This window comes from Bufo bufo, chromosome 2, assembly GCF_905171765.1.
Source record: "Bufo bufo chromosome 2, aBufBuf1.1, whole genome shotgun sequence".
Taxonomy (NCBI): domain Eukaryota; kingdom Metazoa; phylum Chordata; class Amphibia; order Anura; family Bufonidae; genus Bufo; species Bufo bufo.
The window spans coordinates 609175659-609191252 of record NC_053390.1 but is presented as its reverse complement, the minus strand read 5'-3'; the positions used below and the strand labels follow the sequence as shown (position 1 = coordinate 609191252).

The 15594-nt window shown below is 46.6% G+C and overlaps 1 protein-coding gene and 1 non-coding gene across 10 annotated transcripts in view; both read right to left on the bottom strand.

Annotated features, from left to right (window-relative positions):
- Positions 1-15594, bottom strand: part of KIAA1109 (KIAA1109 ortholog) — a 307652-nt gene that overhangs the window by 211811 nt on the left and 80247 nt on the right. For all 9 annotated transcript variants that reach the window (XM_040418406.1, XM_040418409.1, XM_040418408.1 and 6 more), the window contains exons 16-19: positions 14960-15057; positions 13699-13865; positions 13426-13532; positions 13130-13335 (exon numbers count right to left, since the gene is read on the bottom strand). In XM_040418406.1, coding sequence (XP_040274340.1) covers positions 13130-13335; positions 13426-13532; positions 13699-13865; positions 14960-15057 — 578 coding nt within the window. The remainder of the gene's footprint in view (positions 1-13129; positions 13336-13425; positions 13533-13698; positions 13866-14959; positions 15058-15594) is intronic.
- Positions 4903-5009, bottom strand: LOC120992628. The gene has a single exon (XR_005777030.1). It is a non-coding gene; the product is annotated as a U6 spliceosomal RNA (small nuclear RNA).

Here is a 15594-nt window from a genome sequence, read left to right as displayed (position 1 = left end):
CATTTACAAGGTAAAATATGCGTGCGGAGCATGACAGCAATAAAATATCAGAGATGGATGTCATCTAAAATACATATTGCCAAGCTTATCTTTAAAAACGCTCACACATGAAAGCATCAGGCACCTGGCACCACATAAAACAGACATTCACAATACTTACTACATCAGTGATGGATTCACATTCAGCCCTGACAGTAACACAGACCAGAAAACGATGCGGCATACCATACTGACAAATGTATGTAATACAGTAAGAAAGCAGCTTTGAAGCCGCAAGCTATAATGCTGCAACTAATGGCACTAACACACACTAAATTATTTAAATTATATATATATATATAAATATATATATATATATATACATACACACACACTGCTCAAAAAAATAAAGGGAACACAAAAAATAACACATCCTAGATCTGAATTAATTAAATATTCTTCTGAAATACTTTGTTCTTTACATAGTTGAATGTGCTGACAACAAAATCACACAAAAATTAAAAAATGGAAATCAAATTTTTCAACCCATGGAGGTCTGGATTTGGAGTCACACTCAAAATTAAAGTGGAAAAACACACTACAGGCTGATCCAACTTTGATGTAAAACAAGTCAAAATGAGGCTCAGTAGTGTGTGTGGCCTCCACGTGCCTGTATGACCTCTCTACAACGCCTGTACAAGCTCCTGATGAGGTGGCGGATGGTCTCCTGAGGGATCTCCTCCCAGACCTGGACTAAAGCATCTGCCAACTCCTGGACAGTCTGTGGTGCAACGTGACGTTGGTGGATAGAGCGAGACATGATGTCCCAGATGTGCTCAATTGGATTCAGGTCTGGGGAACGGGCGGGCCGGTCAATAGCATCAATGCCTTCGTCTTGCAGGAACTGCTGACACACTTCAGCCACATGAGGTCTTGCATTGTCTTGCATTAGGAGGAACCCAGTGCCAACCGCACCAGCATATGGTCTCACAAGGGGTCTGAGGATCTCATCTCGGTACCTAATGGCAGTCAGGCTACCTCTGGCGAGCACATGGAGGGCTGTGCGACCCTCCAAAGAAATGCTACCCCACACCATTACTGACCCAATGACAAACCGGTCATGCTGGAGGATGTTGCAGGCAGCAGAACGTTCTCCACGGCGTCTCCAGACTCTGTCACGTCTGTCACATGTGCTCAGTGTGAACCTGCTTTCATCTGTGTAGAGAACAGGGCGCCAGTGGCGAATTTGCCAATCTTAGTGTTCTCTGGCAAATCCCAAACGTCCTGCACGGTGTTGGGCTGTCAGCACAACCCCCACCTGTGGACGTCGGGCCCTCATATCACCCTCATGGAGTCTGTTTCTGACCGTTTGAGCAGACACATGCATATTTGTGGCCTGCTGGAGGTCATTTTGCAGGGCTTTGGCAGTGCTCCTCCTGTTCCTCCTTGCACAAAGGCGGAGGTAGCGGTCCTGCTGCTGGGTTGTTGCCCTCCTACGGCCTCCTCCACGTCTCCTGATGTACTGGCCTGTCTCCTGGTAGTGCCTCCATGCTCTGGACACTACGCTGACAGACACAGCAAACCTTCTTGCCACAGCTCGCATTGATGTGCCATCCTGGATAAGCTGCACTACCTGAGCCACTTGTGTGGGTTGTAGACTCCGTCTCATGCTACCACTAGAGTGAAAGCACCGCCAGCATTCAAAAGTGACCAAAACATCAGCCAGGAAGCATAGGAACTGAGTAATGGTCTGTGGTCCTTTATTGGGGGGGTCTTGCTAGTTGCCTATAATTTCCACCTGTTGTCTATCCCATTTGCACAACAGCATGTGAAATTGATTGTCACTCAGTGTTGCTTCCTAAGTGGACAGTTTGATTTCACAGAAGTGTGATTGACTTGGAGTTACATTGTGTTGTTTAAGTGTTCCCTTTATTTTTTTGAGCAGTGTATATACACACATATATACACAACATATATATCATTCACAAAATCGTCAGACTCTCACTTTTTCACAAAAAGTGTGCTAAATACTTTCAGTACCCCATAATGACAAAGTGTTAACATAATGTTAGAAATCAAATTAAAAACTAAAACATTGCATTGAAATACAGGTAAGTATTCAGACCCTTTACTCAGTACTGAGTACTTATTGGGTATGATGTCACAAGGTTTGCACTGGATTTGGGGAGTTTCTGCCATTCTTCTCTACAGGTCCTCTCAAGTTCAGTCAGGTTGGATGGGGACTGTCGGTGGACAGCCATTTTCAGGTCTCTGCAAAGATATTCGATTGAGTTCAAGTCAGGACTCTGGGTGGGCCATTCAAGGACATTCACAGAGCTGTCCCTAAGCCACTCATGTGTTGTCTTGGCTGTGTGGTTAGGGTCACTGTCTTGTTGGGAACTAAACCTTCGGCACAGTTTGAGGTCCAAAGTATTCTGGATTAGGTTTTCAATAAGAATATTTCTGTACTTTGTTCTATTCAGATTTCCCTCAATCCTAACCAGTCTCCCTGTCCCAGCCACTGACACCCCCCCCCCTTCCCCCAATAGCATGATGTTGCCACCACCATGCTTAAATGTAGGGATGGTATTTGGTAGGTGATGAGAAGTGCCTGGTTTTCTCCAGGCACGATGTTTAGAACTGAGGACAAAAAAGTTCAATCTTGGTTTTATCAGACCAGAGAATCTTGTTTCTCGCACTCAGAGTCCACATGCTTTTTTGAACACCTTCATGTGTCTTTTACTGAGAAGAGCCCCTTTGTAGCCAGATTGGTGAAGTGCTGCAGTGATGGTTGACCATCTAAAAGTTTCCCCCATCAGCACACAAGAATCTTTGGAGCTCAGCCAGAATGACCATTGGGGCTCTTGGTCACCTCTCTTACCAAGGCCCTTCTGCCCAGATTGTTTATTTTGGTGGGGGCAGCCAGATATAGGAAGGGTCCTGGTTGTTCCAAACTTCTTCTATTAAATAAATATGGTCACTGTGCTTTTGAGAGCTTTCGATGCAAATTTCAGTAGAACTTTTTGTACCCTTTACCAGATCTGTGCCTCCACACAATCCTGTCTCTGAGCTCTACAGGCAGTTATTGCCTCCTCTTGGCTTGTTTTTTCTCTTATGTGCATCTGTAAGACCTTATATAGACAGAGGATATCTTTGAAAATCATATCCAATCAACTGAATTCACTACAATCTTCAAAGTGTAGAAACAGCTCAAAGATGATAAGGAGAAATTGGAATATCACAGCAAAGGGTCCGAATACTTCATCCATGTGAAATTTTAGTTGTTTCTTTTTAATAGATTTGCAAAATTTTCTGACATTCTATTTCCACTTATGATTACGGGATACTGAGTGCAGAATGAAAGCTTGAATTTTTCTTTATTGTAGAACAAGGCAATAATATAACAAAAAAAAAAGTGAAAGTGACTTTTTGAATGCACTATATATATATACAGTACAGACCAAAAGTTTGGACACACGTTCTCATTCAAAGAGTTTTCTTTATTTTCATGACTATGAAAATTGTAGATTCACACTGAAGGCATCAAAACTATGAATTAACACATGTGGAATTATATACATAACAAACAAGTGTGAAACAACTGAAAATATGTCATATTCTAGGTTCTTCAAAGTAGCCACCTTTTGCTTTGATTACTGCTTTGCACACTCTTGGCATTCTCTTGATAAGCTTCAAGAGGTAGTCCCCTGAAATGGTTTTCACTTCACAGGTGTGCCCTGTCAGGTTTAATGTGGGATTTCTTGCCTTATAAATGGGGTTGGGACCATCAGTCGCGTTGAGGAGAAATCAGGTGGATACACAGCTTATAGTCCTACTGAATAGACTGTTAGAATTTGTATTATGGCAAGAAAAAAGCAGCTAAGTAAAGAAAAATGAGTGTCCATCATTACTTTAAGAAATGAAGGTCAGTCAGTCAGCCGAAAAATTGGGAAAACTTTGAAAGTAAGGGCTATTTGACCATGAAGGAGAGTGATGGGGTGCTGCGCCAGATGACCTGGCCTCCACAATCACCGGACCTGAACCCAATCGAGATGGTTTGGGGTGAGCTGGACCGCAGAGTGAAGGCAAAAGGGCCAACAAGTGCTAAGCATCTCTGGGAACTCCTTCAAGACTGTTGGAAGACCATTTCAGGGGACTACCTCTTGAAGCTCATCAAGAGAATGCCAAGAGTGTGCAAAGCAGTAATCAAAGCAAAAGGTGGCTACTTTGAAGAACCTAGAATATGACATATTTTCAGTTGTTTCACACTTGTTTGTTATGTATATAATTCCACATGTGTTAATTCATAGTTTTGATGCCTTCATAGTCATGAAAATAAAGAAAACTCTTTGAATGAGAAGGTGTGTCCAAACTTTTGGTCTGTACTGTATATATATATATATATATATATATATATATATATATATACACACACACACACACACACACACACACACAGAGAGAGAGAGAGAGAGAGAGAGAGAGAGGGGGAGAAAGAGATCTATAGATATACATACACAAGGTTTTTAATGTATAGGTACACGACTGCCTTGGCTTAATACTGCCAGTGCGTGCAGTGTGCATTGTGTTTATCCAAAGTGGGAAATAAACCAGATACAACAGCCACTAAACAAAAAGTCATTAATATTTTTCATTAAAAAAGCCTACGGTAACACAGATATTGCCCTGATAATTGAAGTGTTCGAGGAATGTGCACCATAAAAATAAATGCTTGAAATCCAAAGAACAAGCCATTGCTAACAAAGAAGAATGAGGAAAAAACATCTCCAGTGGGCTCACAAATACATCGAGGACTTGGAGACTGGTACTGATGAAGGCCGATTTTGACTTGATGGACCACATATGAAATGAGGCAAGTGTTTCTGGTAAAGAGTAAAACATGGACGTGGAGTCATGGTATGGGGGCTTTTATTTAATCTCTGGAATGATGTGTGTCATCCTTGAGCAGGGACAATGCTAATCTTCTCTGCATTGATCCAAGTTTAGCATATGTGCTGCAAAATAAGCACAATCTCCGAAATGATGATCACCACCCAATACATAGATATTAGTTGACGAGACATGATACGTTCCACAACTAATTTATGCACTTGGGATCTGGGTGTTCAAGTGGCCTGGCTATTGTCTGGATCTCAATCCAATTAAGATCCGTACAATAGCCAGGCCGCTAGAACACTAATTCCAGACCTCTCAGACTGGCAGGTCCTGGGTTGGTGATCATACTTACCTGATCCCTGGAGCTGAGGGATGCATAATGTTTTGCTTTTAGTGTGAGCTGACATCTGTAGAGTCCAGACATTTTAAGACAATGTACCATTAAAACCAAAAAATGTAAGTCAAATACCTGTGGTTGGCAAAAATGTTGTTGGTAGCAATGAGAATAGAATTTCCCACAAATCCCTTATCATAATCCACATATCCGTGGCCCACATTGGTGGATTTTGGGAGTCACAACAGGATAACTAACAAATGTGAATATCTATGCCTCACCGTGCAAAACTTTTCCCACCATTTGACATACAGTAAATTCTACGGTATTTTCTACAAGTCTTAGCTCCTTTCACAGATATGGGATCTACGTTTTGTCACCATCCTACTGCACACAGCGGTGTTTGTCCGGCCACCTCTCAGCATATTTGCCATGCTACTGCCGAATCTACGCTGCTCCCCATTATAGTGAATGGGGCCGGGCGGACTTCCATCAGCACATGTGTGTACACTGTAGTACGGATCCGGCAGGCTGTTTCGGCGGGGGAACAGTCTGTCGGATCCGCACTAACGCTAGCCCACCGCGCTGCCAGAAGTCTGCTCTGGCCCCATTCACTATACTGGGGCGGGCCGGAGGTCCAGCAGCAGCACGGCAAACATGCCAAGAGGCGGCCGGATAAAAACTACAGCATGCTGTCACAAGACCCTGCTGCCGCAAGTGTGAAAATTGTGAAGTTCTCCTCGGCTGGTGATACACACTGAACAGAAGATCCCCTGCTCTCCAAAGAGCACTTAGGCTATGTGCACATCTGTGGCGGAACAAAATATAGAATAAAATACTGCTGTATGCAGCAGTGTTTCTCCAGCAAAATGCCGATAATCACACCAGGAACCCAATGGATCCAATTTAGTGACAGGGAACCAGCAGGTGGCGGCGGTGTCCAGCATATGCCGGATCCAGAAATGTGCGCCTAGACTTATATGCAGATTGGCCAAACGCGACTATCACTGGAGTCTTTTCACAAAGAGCCAGACCTCATTCAGACAACTTCAAACTGTTGCAACTTGAGATTGAAGGTCACTTTGTATCAGTCTTGTTCGTGGTTCTTTATCCATACGCAGGTCAGTTTCCTACCATTCCTCTACATTTCTACTACCCCACAATTCTTCAGATTAAAGGCCTTGATAAGTTAACCGTATAAAATTTCTGTGGGCTGTTAATCACATCCTAATTAATTATGTAAACTTATGCAACCAAAGTGACAATCATCGGCGTGTTTTCCGTTATTGTATATAACTTCAAAGTCTAACAGCAAGACATACTCAAAACAGTTGCAGCCGTCATTAACCCCTTCCCCTGTATGCAATTTAGGGCTTAAAGGGAACCTGTCACGACCATGTACTGACATATAAAACCAAATGTACCTTATTACTTGTTTACCCTGATAGTTCCCAGTGATCGATCCATAAACTTCTCAGGACTAACCTGTCCTATTTTATCGCCCCATAATGCTTTCCTGCCTTTTATGCTAATTAACAGAAAAGAGTCATATCTTACATGCTTGACCAGAGAAGAGTCATATTTTCTCAGAGTCAAGCTCCTCAGTTCCGCCTAAGAAACGCCCCTACAGATAAAATCTCGCGTTAGCTTCCTTGCTTCGAGTCAAGGTAAGCACGCCCCCTAACCGTCCCCTCATTTGTTAGATTGACAGCCTGCAGTGAGGCCGGGATCACATAAGTCTCGCGCATGCACGGTGCGCTCCTTGGTAAGGCGCGATCCTGTCTCCGGCTGTCGCTGTTAGGGCTCTTTCACACCTGCGTTCTTGTCTTCCGGCATAGAGTTCCGTCGTCGGGGCTCTATGCCGGAAGATTCCTGATCAGGATTATCCTAATGCATTCTGAATGCATTTAGCTTTTTGAGAGTGGTTACCATGGCTGCCGGGACGCTAAAGTCCTGGCAGCCATGGTAAAGTGTAGCGGGGAGCGGGGGAGCAGTATACTTACCGTCCGTGCGGCTCCCCGGGCGCTCCAGAGTGACGTCAGGGCGCCCCAAGCGCATGGATCATGTGATCGCATTGGACACGTCATCCATGCGCATGGGGCGCTCTGACGTCATTCTGGAGCACCCTGGGAGCCGCACGGACGGTAAGTATACCGCTCCCCCGATCCCCGCTCCTACTATGGCAACCAGGACTTTAATAGCGTCCTGGGTGCCATAGTAACACTGAACGCATTTGGAAGACGGTTCCGTCTTCAAATGCTTTCAGTACACTTGCGTTTTTCCGGATCCGGAGTATAATTCCGGCAAGTGGAGTACACGCCGGATCCGGACAACGCAAGTGTGAAAGAGGCCTTAGCCACGTTTCATCGGCGATGCACGAGACTTGTGCCATCCCGGCCGCGCTGCAGGCTGTCAATCTAACAAAAGAGGGGATAGTTAGGGGGCGTGCTTACCTAGACTCGAAGCAAGGAAGCCTCATTTGCACACGACCTGCGGAGGAATAAAAATTGTTTTACACCGATCATGCGCCTCAGACATCTTACACAAGAACATCATTAGAAGCCAGATGTTAACAGCTTTAAGGTACTGCTGGCGGTTTATGATCCATTTTCTGGTACTGACAGGTTCCCTTTAATGACCAAGCAATTTTTTTATTTTATTTTTCACGGTCACATTCCAAGAGTTATAGCTTGTTTATTTTTCCATCGATGTAGCCGTATGAGGGCTTGTTTTTTGTGGGACAAGTTGTTGTTTTTAAGTCCACCATTTTGAGGTATATATAATCATTGAGTAACTTTTATTAACTCTTTCTGGGGAGGAATGAGGAGGGGGGGGGGAATAAAAAAAAAAGAATTCCCACCACTGACTTTGTACATTTTAAATTTTGTGACACTCACTTTGCGGTATAAAAAAGGAGATTTTTTGTGAAACTCACCTGTAAAATCTTTTTCTCGTCTTTTCCATTGGGGGACACAGACCATGGGTATAGCTTAGAGGTATTAGTAGGAGGGACACTATGCAAATACAAAAGAGCTCCTCCTCCTCGGGCTATACCCCCCGACTCCACCAGGAGGAACTCAGGCGTTGCAAAAGCAGTAGGAGAAGGAGCCAAAAAATAATGGAAGCCATCGGACCAAGCCCATAAGGTCCAACCACAAACAGAAACTGAACTGAAAACCCCTCCTGCAACAGCCAGAATGGGTGGGAGCTGTGTCCCCTAATGGAAAAGACGAGAAAAAGATTTTACAGGTGAGTTTCACAAAAAAATCTCCTTTTCTTGTACTTTTTTCCATTGGGGGACACAGACCATGGGACGTCCTAAAGCAGTCCATGGGGTGGGAAAAAGTATCAGCACCACCAGGAGGAACGTCCAACGGTCAAACAGGAACCACAGCCTGTAAAACCCTGCGGCCAAAGACAGCATCAGCCGAAGCCAGTGAATGCAACTGATAGAACTTCGTAAAGGTATTTAAGGACGACCAGGTGGCCGCCTTACACAGCTGAGACGCAGAGGCATGATTGCGCCTTGCCCAGGAAGCTCCCACCGCCCTAGTGGAGTGAGCGTAATCCGAGCCGGGGGAACCCTACCACAAGCGCGATAAGCCGCGGAAATAGCCGAGCGGATCCATCGCGCCACACTGACCTTGGAGGCCGCCAGACCCTTACGAGGTCTCTCGGGAATCACAAAGAGGGAATCTGAACGGCGGACGGAAGCGGTAGCCCTGAGATACACTTTCAAGGCCCGGACGACATCCAGGGAATGTAGAGCTTGTTCCTTGGGGTTTGCCGGAGAAGGGCAAAAGGAGGGCAGAACAAGATCCTCGTTAAGGTGGAAGGGAGAGACCACCTTGGGTAAAAAGGAGGGAACCGGACGGAGCACAACCTTATCCTGGTGAAAAAAACAGAAAAGGCTCCTGGCAGGAAAGAGCGGCCAGCTCCGACACCCGTCTGATCGAAGTTATGGCCACAAGGAAGACCACTTTCCAGGTGAGAAAAGTCAGGGAGACCTCTCTCAGGGGCTCGAAGGGGGCTGTCTACAGAGCACGCAGCACCAAATTGAGATCCAAGGAGGCAAAGGGGGAACATACGGAGGAACCGAATGTGCCACCCCCTGAAGAAAAGTCTTCACAGGACCCATAAGAGCAAGGGACTTCTGAAAAAAGACGGCCAGCGCCGAAACCTGACCTTTCAGGGAACTCAGTGACAGTCCCATGTCAAGCCCGGACTGAAGAAAAGACAGCACCATCGGGATGGAAAAGCGAAGGGGAGGGAACCCCGAGCTCTCACAAAATGTCAGGAAGGCCTTCCAGGTACGATAGTAAATCCGGGAGGAAGCCGGCTTCCTCGCACTGATTGATGGTTCTAATTACTGAATCCGAGAACCCCCTCTTCTTCAGGATGGTGGCTTCAACAGCCACGCCGATAAACGAAGAGACCGTAAATTCCGGTGGAAGAGCGGGCCCTGAGACAGTAGGTCCTCTCTGTCGGGAAGAGGCCATGGGGCGTCCGCCAGCATCCGAGCCACGTCTGAGAACCACGAGCGGCGAGGCCACTCTGGGGCGATAAGAACGGTCGGAATCCCTTCCGCCTCGATCTTGCGTAGAACCTTTGGTAGCAGAGGAAGCGGAGGGAAGACATAGAGAAGGCTGAAGTCCTGCCATAGAGACACCAGCGCGTCCACCCCGCACGCCTTCGGATCCCAGGCGCGAGCCAGGAACACCGGGAGCTTGTTGTTGAGCCTGGACGCCATCAAGTCCACATCCGGACGGCCCCATCTGTGACAGATTTCTTCGAATACATCTGGATGCAGAAACCACTCGCCCCGGATCCACCTTGTTGCGGCTTAGAAAGTCCGCAGTCCAGTTGTCCACTCCTGGAATGTAAACTGCTGACAACACCGGAACGTGCGACTCCGCGCACGTCAGAATTCGCATCACCATCCGGCTGCGGATCCCGCCATGATGGTTGATGTAAGCCACAGCCGTGGCATTGTCCGATTGAATCCTCACCGGGAGGCCCGCAAGGAGAGGAGTCCAATGGGAGAGGGAGTGGAAAATCGCCCTCAGCTACAGAATATTGATCGGAAGGCGAGATTCCGCCGCCGACCAAAACCCCTGAACCGTGCGAGACTGGAGAACGCCGCCCCAACCCATGAGACTGGCATCGGTGGTGACGATCGTCCAAGAGAATGGAAGAAAGGCTCTCCCCGACTTCAGGTTCATCGGGGACAGCCACCAAGGGAGAGCTACCCGAACCCGCTGAGACAAGCGGATGCGATCGTTCAGACCCCGAGAGGTCTTGTCCCAGAGGGAAAGGATATCCTGTTGCAACAAGCGAGTGTGAAACTGGGCATATGGAACGTCCTCGAAAGAGGCTACCATAAGACCCAGGACCCGCATGCATTCCCGTATGGAGAGGCACGGGGAGCGCAGCAGATGTGACACTGCCCCCTGGATTTGGGAGGACTTGGAGGCTGGCAGGAATACTCTGGCGGCCGAGGTGTCCAAAATCATCCCCAGGAAGGAGAGCTTCTGGGACGGGAGGAGAGAGGACTTTGGGAAATTGATCAGCCAGCCGAACTGTTCCAGAGTCTGAACAGTGATCCGGACGCTGTCCTCGGCCTGCAGAAGCGAAGGGGCCTTTATCAGGATATCGTCCAGATAGGGCAGCAAAGGAATGCTCCTGGTCCGTAGAAGCGCCATGAGCGGCGCCAGGATCTTGGTAAAGACCCGAGGGGCGGTTGCTAACCCGAAAGGAAGGGCGACAAACTGATAGTGTCGACCAGCAATGGCGAAGCGCAGGAATCGTTGGTGAGATTCTGCGATCAAAACATGCAAATAGGCGTCCTGGATGTCCACGGACGCGAGGAACTCCCCTGGAAGAAGAGAACCAATAACGGAGCGGAGGGATTCCATGCGAAACCTCCGCACCCGCAGGAACTTGTTGAGCAGTTTTAGATCCAAAATCGGACGCACTGAACCCTCCTTCTTTGGGACCACGAACAGGTTTGATTAGAAACCTGTGCCCTGTTCCGCTGAGGGAATTGGGGTAATAACCCCTCGGTCCAGAAGGGAGGATACAGCCATTAAGAGGTCCGAGGCTCTGGCCGGATCCCCCGGAACGCGAGAAGAGAAAAAACGTTCCGGCGGTCTGGACGCGAACTCTATCTTGTAACCAGACGTTACAATCTCTAGAGCCCAAGCGTCCTGAACATGAGCCCTCCAAACCCGCTGATTAGAGAGCAGGCGGCCCCCCACCACGAGGGGTGGGGGCGCCCCTTCATGTGGAAGACTGCTTGGGGGCAGTAGAGCGGGCCGACTGTGCCCTCGGGCGCCAGGAAGGCTGGGGCTTGAAGGAGGGCTTCTTGCGGGAGTCCTGTGACCCCCCTGCAGAGGAAGCAGGCGATGTCCTGTTAGAAGAGAAGCGGCGAAAGGACTGGTACCGAGAACCGGAAGTCCTCGCCCGAAAGAGGCGCTTAGACCTAGGCTGGGGAAGATGAGTGCTCTTGCCCCCTGTAGCGGCAGAGATAAACTCATCCAGTTGAACCCCAAAAAGTCTGGAACCCTCAAAGGGGAGGTTAGCAAGGGAACGCTTGGAGGAAGCGTCGGCGTCCCATACCTTCAACCAGACCTTCCTGCGCTGAATGACCAAGAGGGTTGAAATGCGGGCAAAGAGGGAAGCAATGTCCATGGAAGCCTCGCAGAGGAATTTGGAAGCCTGAGACATCTGGAGAACCAAATCCAGTGTGTCAGCAGACGCATCTTGTTCCGCCAGGTCTTGGTGATGGCGCTGCAACCACATCGAGAGAGCTCTGGCCACCCATGCTGAGGCAAAGGCAGGTCGCAGGGACGTGCCCGCCAGTGAGAAAATTGATTTGGACAGAGAATCTAGGCGCCTGTCCACGGCGTCCTGCAGAGAGGAACCGTCTGGGACAGGGAGCGCCATGTTTTTGGCCAACCTAGCTACCGGGGGATCCACCTTAGGGGGAGAAGACCACTTCTCCACACTGTCCGCCGGGAAAGGATAAAGAGTATCCATGCATTTGGTGGCAGAAAACTTTTGATTAGGACGGTCCCAGGCCCTGGAAATGACCACAGAAAATTCCTCATGGACCGGAGAGCAGAGAGTCCTGTACTTATCTGCTCCTGAAGTCTTCTCCCTCAGATCGATACCAGCTGGGCTCACCTCTTCAGACATCTGTCTCACCTGAGAACAGTGCTCTGGATGGAGGGCAGCAACAGGGGACCCAAGTGCTGGTGGGATGCCGGAGCTAACAGGTCGAGCCCGGATCCACTTGCCTTCTTGGGGGACGAATGGAGGCAGCCAGGCAGCGTCCACAGACGGCGGCGGGCACTCCATGGGGGACCAGGAAGGCGCCATGCCGACCTGCGTTCCCATCAAAAAGAAAACAACAAAAAGGAGTAGAATAAACCAAGTGTCATCCTCCTTCATCAGACACTAAGCAAAGACTGAGTTTCTCCTGGCGGAGTCGGGGGGTATAGCCCGAGGAGGAGGAGCTCTTTTGTATTTGCATAGTGTCCCTCCTACTAATACCTCTAAGCTATACCCATGGTCTGTGTCCCCCAATGGAAAAAAGTATGAGAAAATATGATCATTTTATTCTCTAGGTCAGTACAATTTCATCAATACCAAATACACAGTTTTACTACTTTTTAACAATAAAACCCCTAATTAAGAAAAAATGCTGTGTGAGGGCTTGATTTTTGAGGGAAGCTTATAGTGAAGGCTCCCAGGCCTGCCACAGTAACATAAATGTTAAATCCTGCCTGTCAAACTCTCATAGACTGCCATAGTATTCTATTGTAGTCTATAATACAAGCGGACAGAAAATCCCATATTCAAGTCCCCTACGGGGCATGCAAATAAAATGAACAATTCAGCAACATTAGAAGAAAATACCTTTATGGACACAAAGGCCTTCAGAAGGGGTCCATAGAAAATAACTTGGGAGTCAGGGGAGAGCTCTAGTTCCACATGCAGCTTATCGGGAGGCAGTTCAGAAGGATCAACTGCAGGTCTGCTTAAAGAGGTGGGAGACGTGACTCTCTCTGATGTTCTCTGACAAGGCCTCAGCATTGAAAGCATGCATTCTTCCATTTCTGATACTGGGAACGGAAAAACTGAAGGTTAGAAAATATAAATAAATTGTTGAATGTTTAGTGCCACTAAGAAAAAAACTGATAAAATGAACTTACATGACTGTTTTAGTTGTTCATCAGCCTTTTGTGGATATATTGGATGCCAGGTATAGTCGATGTTTAACAGAACAGAGGGAACAGTCCAGCACTCCACCCAACCAGACCTATTCAACAGAAAAATACATTCGACAATCACAAAGCATATCAGATTTATATCACTATATTAAAAGTGATAATGAAGTAGTCTAGTTCTGCATATAAAAGATTAAAAAAAAATAAGAATGTTCACAAAACGTATACCATAAATGGTGGCATTAAAGCGAAACTCACCCAGCTTTTGTTACATTTCTCCATTTTGGTTTGCAAGTTTTTTGCCCGCTTTGATTCTCTGCTGAACTGCAAGTTTTATGTATATGACAGTCCTTTACCAATGTAAGCAGTGAATATTTACTGGGGTGGCAGTCAGGTAAATACAAATGCAGGTCTACATCTCCTCCCTAGAAACAAAAAAGTATAAATGTACTGTATTCCATACTTGTTTTTTTCCAATGCATACTGGCGCGAGGTCAAAAGAACTCTCTCTTGTCCTCTGTTGGGTTTAGGCTAGGCATGGAACAGCCTGCCGGATCCCTAGCGCTAGTGTGAAACTAGCCTAAGAACCTCTGTGTGCACACTCAGCGTGTGTGTCAGAGCTTTTCACGATGTACACACTAAGGGGCACATTTATTAAGACTGGCATTTTAGACGCTCTAAACTAGCGGTGGATCTGCCGAAGTTACAAAGAGGCACAGGCCTCTCCGTAACTTCAGCGCATCCAGCGCCAGTTCTAAATGGGCATAGAAAATGGTAAAGGAGTCGAGCCTGCTGGCCCGTCCCCTTTCCTGCCTATGCCACACCCACAATATTATACCTGGCGTAAGCAGGGCGAAGTCGCAGATAGCGGATCATCTCCTGAAATATGCCTAATTTACGTGTATTTCAGCATAGTAAATGACTCCCTAAGTGTCCATTCACACGGCCGCAAGTGTTTTGTGGTCCGCAAATTGCGGATCTGCAAAACACAGGTACCGGCCATGTGCTGTCCGCATTTTGCAGAATGTACACAACCAGCCCTATGATAGAAATACCTATTCTTGTCCATGACTGCGGACAAGAATAGGAGATACTCTATATTTTTTGCGGGGCTGCGGTACAGAACTACGGATGCTCTTTTGCGGCCCTATTGAAATTAATCGTTCCACACCCGCTCCACAAAATTGCGGAACGGATACGGACCCAGAAATACAGTCATGTGAATGGACCTTAAATATGGAGACCATTAATGTGATCTGAACAGGATCTCATATTGAAGAATAAAAACAGAATCCCATACATTAATTTACGAACAGCTTGTAATATGGATAATTCTGTGGGCAGGAAAGTTTTTACAGTTTGTAATAAATATGTTTCATACTAATGATAAAAAGAAAAATCATATATATATATAAATGCTGTTCCATTTTCCACATATTCTGCTCACTCGTACAAACCATAATAAATTTTTTGTTGTACAAATTGTGTGCTAGGTAAACTTTGATGCAATGATACTTACTCTTAAGGAAAATCTAGTACTGCACGTACTTGGAACAAAATCAGTAAATGGCAGCGCAAAATCAATGTTTAATGTTTCTCCACAGGCAGCCAGATACACTAGAATAACAAGAACAGTCTATAAAATTAAAGAAAAAATCTATACCGAGATATGCAGTGTGCAGGAAAGATGGGTGTAAGAAAGGAAATACCTTGTATCTGAACCATAATAGCAATCATTGGCGGTTATTGATTTACTATTTAATAAGAAGAACACGTCTACTACCACCTTAAATCTCAGTCATGACAATACAAAGAAAACTCTACAATACGATAAAAGGTGGTAAGTGATACATTTAGCTTGTGGGTTCACAGAAAAGAACTTACAAATTATTTCTGAACACAACACGGGTTAGAACTGAGCTTGAATGGATTTTTTTTTTTTTTGAATTTTCGGAAATAAAAACATCACCGGAGACAATGCTGTAGTGTCAGTGTTAATGGGGTTCCCCAGCTGCTGCGGGGTGCTGCCTGCGCAACAAGACGGGAGACCAGAGAAGCTTATTTATTAATTCTTTTATACTTTTGAGCCTCTCTGAGCCCCCTGCCCCCTATATATAAACACACATATACAGTTGAGCTACTTGTGCATATTCA